Source organism: Metarhizium acridum, assembly GCF_019434415.1.
Source record: "Metarhizium acridum strain ARSEF 324 chromosome Unknown scaffold_276, whole genome shotgun sequence".
In the NCBI taxonomy this organism is placed as follows: domain Eukaryota; kingdom Fungi; phylum Ascomycota; class Sordariomycetes; order Hypocreales; family Clavicipitaceae; genus Metarhizium; species Metarhizium acridum.
In genome coordinates, this window is record NW_027094025.1 from 1,656,034 (window position 1) to 1,667,098 (window position 11,065).

Sequence of the window (11,065 nt, forward strand, 5' to 3'; positions counted from 1 at the left end):
ATCCGTCGTATCGGCCAGTCTATTGTGCCATTCAACATCTAAGAAGACCCGGGAAATGCTCCAACAAAGCGAAGAGGATCTCTGCCTTGAAGAAGAAACTTGAATCCACTTCCGATGAGCTATCGGAATGGTCAATATCTACTGGCGCACACTGTGACAAGGCTCGATAGTAAGGACTCGGAGCGGAATGACTCTATTCAGTAATAACCTTGTAGGATGTCAAAGGTCCTTGATTTCTAAGGGAAGGGAAGGGGCAAGTGACCACTATATATCCATGAAAAGAACAGCCATGTCTCAGGCCCCCAACGGGTCATGAATTCAGTCTGTGTAACCTCCAGGACCTGCATCGGCGATGCCCCTTTGTTGGGCGGTGAGGTTGTTGAGCTTTGGCCGTGTAACACAGGGTAAGTGGCTTAGGGTTAGGGTTGTTACGCAAATATCGTATTGCACTCATAGTGACAAGATGATGCGGGCATGTCAGCACACCAACTTTTAGCGCGTCGGAGGGCTGTCCCGGGTCAGGCTAAGTGTCCCCTTTTATTAACGGAAGGGCCTGATCAGAAGTTTAGGATTGACGACGTCATCAATTTTCAACTTCTGTGCTTCGACATATATAACGGATCAGGCTGCTTACAGACAAACGGCCATAAAGCGTGGGATAACACTAGATTTGCACTATTTCCCCCGTTTCAATTGAAGAACAAACAATGGGCCGCGATGACTCTGTCAATCTCCTAATAGTCGGGACTGGCCCGCCCGGACTGACTATGGCCTGTTGGGCAGCGGGCTAGCCATTGGATATCAAGGCTCGCATCCTTGACGACGAGGCGGCAAGAGTACCGACTGGTCAGGCTGATGGGTTGCAGTCCAGGAAACTAGAGATTTTACAGTTTTGGGTTCGCGCAAGAAATAATATCAGCAGGAAGCGGTGCAACCGAGATTTGCTCTTGGGTAAGTGCCATGTACCAAATTGCATATCCGAAACTCAGAATCCGAACCCCGACAATCCTGCCCAGATGCAGCGATCTCAGAGGGCGAGAAATCAAGATGCCCAATCCGCTTCGCCTAGATTGGGCTTAACCAAGGCGCAATAGAGGTCTTGCTACGGTATATCCAGTCCAAGGGGAAAATAACTATCCAGCGAAACACTACGCCCGCCTCACCTTCCATCTTGATGAGTCTGTGCGAGATTCCGAGTGCTCAAGTCAAGTTGACCCTCACGGGTATAGCACGCCCGGGGGGAGATGGCTCGAAAAAAGGTAGTATTCTTAGTGATTGTAGCTTTTTGATTCTCAGGAAAATAACTAATGTCGTAGAAAACATGGTCGGCTGCGACGGCGCCCATTCTGGGTCAGAGAGCAACCTGGCATTCAAATGCGGTCTATATGAGGACCACGGACCACGGGCCAGTCACTCCGTACCTAACACTTTTTCCGAAAAGTGGGTACTTAACCAGTCAGAACCGAGAAGGTGTGACTGCGGTGCTAACCGTCCCTTCACGCGGCAGGGAAGGACGTGGTGACGTCAGTCTCATTTTGATTGGATACGATAGAGAAGAGTACTCCATTCGTGTCTGGACACATTCTGAGAAGTACTTAAAGCTTGGCTCCCCCCGCAGAGGGGGCAAAGAACGGAGAAGATTCTGGGGTAATGGGTATTATCCCTTTGACTGATTTCCGTAGGCTGTTTGACAAGGATAAGAAGACTTCCCGTCACTCCAACCTTGACAGCGGACATTAGACAAACGTGTGTAATATATTCCGAGTGCGGAAGCGTCATGACTGTCTCAAGGGAGAATCGCCTCGTCGGGCTCTTTGTCTAGCTAGACGAGTCAACGCATGGTAGCCATGGGATCACCCATCCGGCTTTACCGCCGAAGCTACACTTGCAAATGCTCAGCCCGTGTTCAAGCCTCATCAGCTCAACTTTAAAGTTTGCGATTGGGCTTCTGTTTATAGGTTACTCAAGTATTCACTGCAAGAAACTCGAATAATATCAATAATTGTACTGATTGCTGTGGGTTGGACAAGATCTGGCCTCGGCATTTGACTCTGGCAAAAGGCAATCATAGGTCCTCAATAGCAAATTTTTGCTCATTCATTAGGAGAAACATGTCGATACATGCAGGGTCTTTCTTGCTGGAGAAGACGCCCACACTCGCATGCCTACAATGGGCCAAGGCATGAACGCATCTATGCAAGACGCGTACAATCTCGGCTGGAAGCTGGGCTGCGTTCTTGAGGGCGCCTCTAAGCCCGACATTCTATCGACGCTTCTGTGACTTGATAAGCAGATGGCAGAGTTTTATTCTCGAGGCCCTCAAAAGAGTCGGAAGAATTTTGATCGTTTCATGCCAGTTTCTCAGCATTCACAATGTTACCCGTCAGGCTAGTGGCAATGTCCTGAACGTGTCGGATTTGTTGCCGAGCAGCGGAGGGTTGCGAGGTAACACCGGAGGCGCGGCTGCCTGTGACTAGTTGGATCCGTCTCCTGGCACAGACTGTATGTTCATGGTCGTCTGCATCGAATCCCGTCGATGATAAAAACACAGACAGGATGCGGGAGGCGCTGTTCACACCGCCGAATTTGGCGGGAACTGCCGCCGCTTTAGGCGGCTTCGACAGTAAAGGGTGTCAACCCACCACTATTTTGAGGAAGAACATGGAATAGAATACAACAGATACCGTTGACATCATACTACATCATGCCGGCCCCGCCATTACTGCATTACTCTACTGAAATGACATGCTTTCAGGATTCTGGATAAACTGTTTTATGTTTCCAAGGCCCACGAAATCACCTTTAATTGTGTCTGCTAGCTCCTTTGGTACCCAGCCTTCAGCGTGTCCACCACCAAAGTCAACAATCCATTTTTCGTCAACCAGTACGTTAGCTGGTTTAGCATCACCCCAGGATATGCCAGTGGAGGTAGCTGGCAAAGAGTGTATCGATTTTATCCTATCCATTGACAAAATGGATGAGCGCCCCAAGCAATACCCCCAAACTACAAGTCAAAGGACCGGGCACCTGCCGCTATTCATGGGCTATTTGCGACCTGACCATCTACAGGTGCCATAGACAATCAAGGCATCACCCTTTCTTAAACCATTTGAATACTTTTCAGATCTTCCAGAGGGACATGGAAATTCTTGCTTTAGCATCGTCGGTTCTTCATGGCCAAAATGCGGATGTTCCTGCATGCCTCAAGGCCCGACTGTCAGAATATACTCTACAGGATGCTTCGCTCTCACGTCGCTAGTAGAAGCCCACGCGGATCCTGTACCATGGTGAGTACTGGCCGGTCCAAGACAAGGCCATCTCGGCGAGTTCCGCCATAGACGGGATTAAGCACGAACAATTGTGTGGAGGTTTTGGCTCCTTTCGCTCGTCATGACTAGGGCCAATCTTGACCCGTAAAGCCATTCATTTTCATTCAATGAAACGCAACTCACGCGTTGAACAGGGATTGGCGTTTCGCATGCATTCTTACCCTCTGTCGTGAAGGCCCTGCGCAGCGAAGGCCGCCTGGCGTGCTGGAGCGCATTTTTGCGTCTTCTACAAGCGTCTACGCTTTGAGCACTCGGACCAGAATATATATTACATTTTCTGACAGAATATACCCGACCAACAAAATCTCTGTTCATCAAGAAGCTCGCCTTTAAAGGTGCAGTAGGTTGGATACAAGTGCCTATTGCCCCGACATTCTCCCTTGCGAGACCTTCGCCTCTGGATGCTTTTGCTTTTTTTACCGAAATCCCCAAGAGCCCCTTGTTTCGCACACAACCACAGCCAAGAGCCAGAAATAAGAGACGGTGAACGCGTCACCCTCCAGCATGACCCCAGATCCTACTCTACATGTCGTTCGCCTTGTCCTCCAGGACAGAAACCACACTAGAAGCCTCCTGAGAAACACCAGCAGATTCTTTGGCTGCACCATTAGCATCTTTGGGGCTCGGCGTCTTCGGTCGAGACGCAATCGGCCTGAGAATAGGGCTTCCAGGTCTGCTCGTGATAAACTACAGATACGTGTCAGTGAGATCTTTTGAAACCAGGAGAGAACAAGTCGCGCCCGACGACATTGCGTAGCAGCTTACATTGGTAGCAGCGCTCAACAGCGCAATCAGGGAGCTCTGAACCACATCCGCATGAATGCCGATTCCCCACACCGTCTCCTTGGTGTTTCCAATCTTGCACTCAATATATGATGCAGCCTTAACGCCACGACCCTCTCCAATCGCATGTTCCTTGTAATCATTGACGTCCAGGTCAATGCCAATATCCTTGAGGGCATTCGCCATGCTAGAGATGGGGCCGTTGCCCCGTCCACGGAGCTTAATCTCCTTACCGTCGACTGAGATGACACCCTCAAAGACACGCATTAAATTTTTAGTATCCTGTGTCTTGCCCGGCGAAGGCGGCGCAGGGGACTGCGAGCGGTCAGGGGTGATTGAGTAATCGACAAGGGAAAACCGAGGGTTCTCGTAAAGGTAGTACGTCTTCTCGAAAAGTTCCGTGATTTCCTCGGCCAGAAGCTCACGGCCAAGATTATCGGCCTGCTTTTGAACAACCTTGGAAAACGCAACTTGCAGACCGCGAGGGATATCCAGGTGAAGCTTGCGTAGGATGATCCAGGCAGCGCCACCCTTGCCGCTCTGGGAGTTGACGCGGATAATAGCCTCGTAGGTGCGGCCAATGTCCTCTGGATCCAGTGGCAGATATGCAACTTCCCAGTGGTCCTCATAGGTTTTGCCCTCGCGTCGGCGATTGTGCATCGATTTTGATATGGCGTCTTGGTGGCTTCCCGAGAAGGCACACACCACCAGGGAGCCGGCATATGGAGCGCGAGGATGGACGGGAATCTTGTTACAGTTCTCGACCACGTCAATAATTTGGTTCAGGTTCGAGAAGTCCAAGTTACAGGGAACTCCTTGGGTATACAGGTTCAGGGCCAAGGTAACCAGGTCGACATTGCCGGTACGCTCGCCGTTTCCAAAGAGACATCCCTCCACACGGTCAGCACCGGCCATCTGAGCCAACTCGGCGGCTGCAGCCGCGGTACCCCTATCGTTGTGGTTATGCACGCTAACGCAGACCTTTTCGCGTTCCGATATATTCCTGCAAAAGTATTCAACTTGATCAGCGAACACGTTGCAGGTCGCGTTCTCGACCGTAGCTGGCAGATTCACGATCATAGGTGTTTCAATTGTAGGGCCCCAAGCCTCCTTGACAGCGTTGCAGACCTTGACGGCAAACTCGGGCGAGGTATCAGAGAAACACTCGGGACTAAACTCGAACTGCCAGTTGGTGCCTGATTGAGAGGGGTCGTCTTTCGTCAGGGACCTGACGACCTTGGCGCAACGCACAGCGAGCTCAAGAGTGTCCTCTTCAGAGTAATTAAAGACGATTCTCCGAAAGCACTCGCTCGTAGCAAGATAGATGTGAATAATGGCGTTCTTCGCACCCGTAACTGCCTCAACCGTGCGCTTGATCAGGTCAGGTCGACAGGGCGACAGCACCTGGATAGCAACATCGTCTGGAATGGCCCCGGGAGTCTCAACCAGGCGTCTCGTGAAGTCGAAATCGGTCTGAGAGGCGGAAGGGAAGGAAACTTCAATTTCCTTGAAACCTATATCGCAGAGCATCTTGAAGAAACGCCATTTCTCCTCCCCGTTCTGTTATTCGTAACAGGATCATCAGCCGGCCGCCCAAGCACATGGCCGAGACGCTAGGTGCGGAGCACTCTCCAAGTACTGACAACGCGGGGAGTACGTACCATTGGGTCTGGGTTGCTCTGGTTTCCATCTCTGAGACTAGTTTCCAGCCATCGGGGGGCCTTGTCAATCGTTTTGGAGGGCCACTGGCGATCGGGTAAGTTGAGAGGAGGAAAGGGCTTGTATTTCTTCCAGGGTTCCTTGAGCCTAGGTGTCGGTTGGCACAGGGTCAGTGTGATCTCTGGTATACAGTAAGACAATGCAACAAGAGGTCCGAATAACGTACATGGGCATCTTAAAAGAAGTGTAAGCGCAAGTTGGGAGTGGTTGCGATGGTACTTGGGATTTGCGTGTTAGGCTGCGACTGCGGGGAGTGGCGAGAGCCGTACGGGCAAGCAGAAGAATGCAGGTCAAGACGTTGGACTGGAAGAAGACGTAGATCCCAAGGAAAAAGAGGAAAGAAGTATTTGTCAGATTCGCAGCAGGATGCGGTTGGGCCGGGCAAATAGAAGAAGTTGTTGAGTTGAGTCACCCACCTCAGAGTCATAAGTCGGAGGAGCCGATTGCCGCTCGCCGCGACCCCTCCAACATTTTTCTTTTCCACCTCCGACCGCGGGGCCGTCGTGCCATTACTGTGAGTGACTAATCGCGGGGTCTTTGATAGGTCGGACAAGCACAGTAGTTATATGTGGACCCCTGCGTAGACCATGTCACTGTGTACGTCAATTGCTCGGGGCGCTCATCTACAGTGGGGGGCAATAAGTATTTGCCCACCCTCACGTCACTCAACGCCACTGTTTCTGCAGCAACAGATGAAAATATCTAGCCTAGTTAGGTTAGACCGGGCCCGTGGTACATGAGGGTGGGCAAATACTTATTGCCTCTAACTGTATGTTACTTGGGGCGCTTAATACCCCACCACGCTTTAATTTTAGTATAATAGCCCCGCTATTAAACCTTATAATACATTTTTAATATAGATATATAATAATAAATACCCTTAATTAAATAATAAGGTACTTGAATAATTTATATAATTTTTTAATAATATTACTTTAAGTAAGCTTTAAATTACTTAAAAACGTGATTTTTAATGTTTTATTTAAAGTATATACTTTTAAGTTAAATTTTTCTAATTTTTTTAATTATTTAAGCGCTTTAGATACTTATTTAACTATATTTATTAGTTATAATAATAATATTAAAGAAATAAACTTCTTAATTTTAATTTTTAAGAAGTTTTATCTTCTAATTATTTCTCTTTACCTATTATTTATTATGTAGCGGCATTTATACTTATAAGTTAAAGGAAGTTAAATAGTGTATTTAATTATAGCTACGTTATTAGTATAAGAGAATAAGCACACGTATAAGTCTTTAATTTAATAAGTTTAGCCTTTATAATTAATTTTATAAGGTCTTTTATTAATATTTTATTAAGTCTTTTAATTAGCCTTATATAAGCTTATATTATATAATTAAATTATTGACGTTATTTAATTACTTATTTACACTTATAAAAGGTTATAGCTTATAATACGTGTAATTAAAATTACTAGTATTTTAAAAGTATTTAATTACTTTATTTAAATTAATTTATTACTTATTTAAGAACCTTATTATTCTTAAGAAGTAAGTTATAGAAATTAAAAAGTAATTAAATTATAATACCACGTATAAAGTTATAAGTGTATATATATATTACGTTTAAGCTAATAAAAATAATAGTTTTACTTAAGTAATATTTTTATTAAGAAAGAATTATTTAATCTCTTATAAAAGATACTTTTTAATTATTATAAGAATAAATTTAAATAGGTATAAAGGCCTAATAATATTTACGTTTAAAAGAATATAAAAGAACTATAATTATAATAAAATAAATTAAAAATAAGAAAGAAATTATAAGTAAATTATAAAGATAATTTAAACTATTTAATTAAGTAAAAAGAAATTATAATAAAATGAAAATTACTATAATTAAACTAAAAATAAAGAGTTATTTTAAAGGTCTTTAATTAAAATAAGAATACACTTACCCTTTAAATATCAATAGACTTATAATTAAAAAGAAGACTTTTATTAAAATAGCTTAAATTAATTAAAAAAGAACTAAAAAGAGAAAGAATTAATTAATTAATTAAAAGAATATAATATTTCTTATAATATTCTTAATAATTATAATCTTATAGCTAATTATAAGAAATAGCGTTATAACGTTTATTATTTTAACCTATAAAATTATTTTTATAATAAAATTATCTTTAAAAGAGATATAAAAGGTTATTTTTAAGTTAAGTAAATTAATATAAATATCTCTTAAATATAATTAATTAAATAATTAAAAAGAATTTAAAAGAAAAGATTTTATTAATTTATTTATTATTAATTAATAAAAAGTTATTAAAAAGAACTTATATTCTTATTAATAATACTCTCTTTAAGAATTTAACTTAAAGAAAGAAAAGCTTATAATTAAAAAGCTAAACGTTTTAAGATTAATTAATTTTATTATAATATATAATAAAAACTTATTTAAAGTTATAAGCTAATAAAACTTTATTTTATTTATTAATATAAGCTTTAACTTTAAGAGATTTATTAAAATTCTTGAAGAAACTTTAAGTAAATAAGAAATTTTAATTATATTTTAAAAAGCCTTTAAAGTTAAACTCTTTAATAAAAAGAATATCTTTAACTTTTTAAAGAAATTTAAGAAGAAAATAATTACCTTAATTATTTTAAAGAAAAAGTAAATAAAGATATTAAAATATAATATTACTTCTCTTAAAAGAATATATATTAAAACTCTTATAATTATTAGTAATTAAAATAAAGTTAAAAAGAAACTTCTTTTATAATATAATATAATTAATTAAAATTAAATAAAGATTATAATAAATAAGCTAAAAAGTCTTAATATTTAATATTTAAAAGAGATTTTTAAGACCTTTTATTAGTTATACCTTTATTAAAGCTTATAAAGTAAAGTTAAATCTTTTACGTAAATAAAATTTATCTCTTAATTAAATATCTTATATAAAGCTTTACTTAATTATTTAATTATAAGCTTTATAAATAAGAAAGAGTATTTATAAAGTAAAATTATTTTAAAAGAGTATATTATACTTTAAAGTAAGTTAAATAAGTATATATAAGTTAAGCTTAAACTTATAAATTATAACTTAATTATATTAAAATTAAAATACTTACTTTAAAATTAAAAGTATACCTTAAAAATTATTTATAAACTAATAGAAGATATTCTTAAAGGTAACTTAAATAATTATAAGAAGTAAAGCTTATATTAAAATAAATTTATAATTAAAGAAGTAAATAAAAACTAAAAAGAGAGTAAAGAACTTAACTTTATTATTAATTCTTCTTTTAATTAAATAAATAAAATTATAAAGTAACTTAAAGAGATAAAAATTACGTTAATTAAGTAAGTTAAAAGGTAAATTAATTTAAAAGAATAACTTAAATAATATTAAAAGAACTTATCTTAAGAAAGTAATAAGCTTAAATAAAGTAATTAAAAATTAATTTAATTTAATTATATTTAATTTAAGAATAAAGAATTAAATAATAATAGTATTAATAATTACTTTAAAATTAATTATACTTATATAAAAGAATATTAAGAGATTTAATACTATTATTATAATAATATAAAATATTTCCCTAAGAAATACCCTTACTTAAAGTATAATTAAATGCTTAGCTTTACCTAATATAATATAAATACGCGTATTCTTATAATTAATATTAAAGTATAAAAATATATTATATTATTATAACTTTTATTTTAATTTCTTATTATTAAAAGCTATATAAAAAGGCTTATTATACTTTAAGTTAAATTATTTTTAAATATATATATTTATATATACTTAAATTAAGTAAAATACTTTAAAAATACCTTATTAAAGAAATAAAATACGCTATAAAAAGAGACTAAAATACTATAAAAGAAGTTAAAGTAAATTAATATATTTAAGTAAGCGTTAAAAAAGAGTAATTCTTATAATTTACCTTTAATTAAACTCTTATTTATTATAATAATTATAATATTTAAAATATATATAATAAAAAGCGCTTAAGCTTATAATTTTAAATTTAAAGTTAACCTTTTAATAAACGTAAATATATATAAGTAAGTAAAGCTTAAAAATAATTAAAATAATACTAAGAATAAGAATAAAAAGAGTAAAATTATAACTTAAAATAATAAAGCTAAGCTAAAAATAATTAAACTTATTAAAGATAAGATTAATAAGTAAGTATAAATAATATAATTAAAGGGAAATTATTTAATTAAAAGAATTATAATATAATTATATAAAGAAATACTTTTTAAGAAGATTAATATTTTATTAAGAGACTTATATTAATTACTTTTAAGCCTTATAACTTTAATAAGAAATAAAATTAATAATTATATTAATAATATTAATAATATTAAATAATATAATAGAAAATTAATAACTCTTTTAAAGAAACCTATTAAATTTATAAATAAAAATACTTTAAAATTAAATTAAGTAATTTTAATATTTAATATAATATTAATTATAAAGAATTATATTAAAAATAATTAAAACGTAATAAGAATCTTAAATAAAGAAAATAATATACCTTTAATAAGTGTAAATATAAAACTTTAAGTATTACTTATAAAAAGACTTTAAAGTATACTTCAATTAATTAATTATTAAATTAACTTTTAAGTAAACTTAATTTTATAACTTAAAGAGATTTTTAAGTATATATAAGAGTTATTATACTTATAAGTATAACTTAATTATAAGAAAGCTTCTCTTATATATATCCTAGTAAATAATAACTTATAAGAAAATATTATTAATATAAAGTTTACTTTTTAAGTAAGTTTAAAGATATATATACTTATAAAGAATATATTTATAATTTTATTCTTTCATAAAACTATATATATATATAAGAAGGTAAGAACTTACCTTTACTTTAAGATTATATAAGCTTTAATTTATTTATATATTATATTAAATATTATTTATATTTTATTAATTTTAAGTATATTATTTATAAGACTTATTTAAATATTATTTAATTATAATAAAGAGAGTAAAGAGTTACTTATTTAATATAAATTTATTATTATATGTATTATGTCTTAAATAATAAAATTAATTATATAAAAAGTATTAAATATAATTAATAAAATATAACTAAAAGCTTATTTACTTATAATAAAAATATTAAAATTTTTTAAATTATTTAATTCTAATAATTAAAAGATATTAAAAAGGTAAGAGAATACGTAAGTAACAAACTATTATTTACTTAATATTAAAGTATTCAATAAGGTTAAA

The 11,065-nt window shown here is 35.9% G+C and overlaps 1 protein-coding gene across 1 annotated transcript; it reads right to left on the reverse strand.

Annotated features, from left to right (window-relative positions):
* Positions 1-3,134: 3,134 nt before the first annotated feature.
* On the reverse strand, positions 3,135-6,273 carry LEU4_1 (2-isopropylmalate synthase (Alpha-isopropylmalate synthase) (Alpha-IPM synthetase)). Its single transcript, XM_007815263.2, has 4 exons — positions 5,998-6,273; positions 5,774-5,918; positions 4,095-5,672; positions 3,135-4,016 (listed from the first exon to the last, which is right to left on the reverse strand). The coding sequence occupies exons 1-4, from the start codon at positions 6,003-6,005 to the stop codon at positions 3,852-3,854; spliced, it is 1,896 nt and encodes a 631-aa protein (XP_007813454.2). The 5' UTR covers positions 6,006-6,273; the 3' UTR covers positions 3,135-3,851.
* Positions 6,274-11,065: the final 4,792 nt, after the last annotated feature.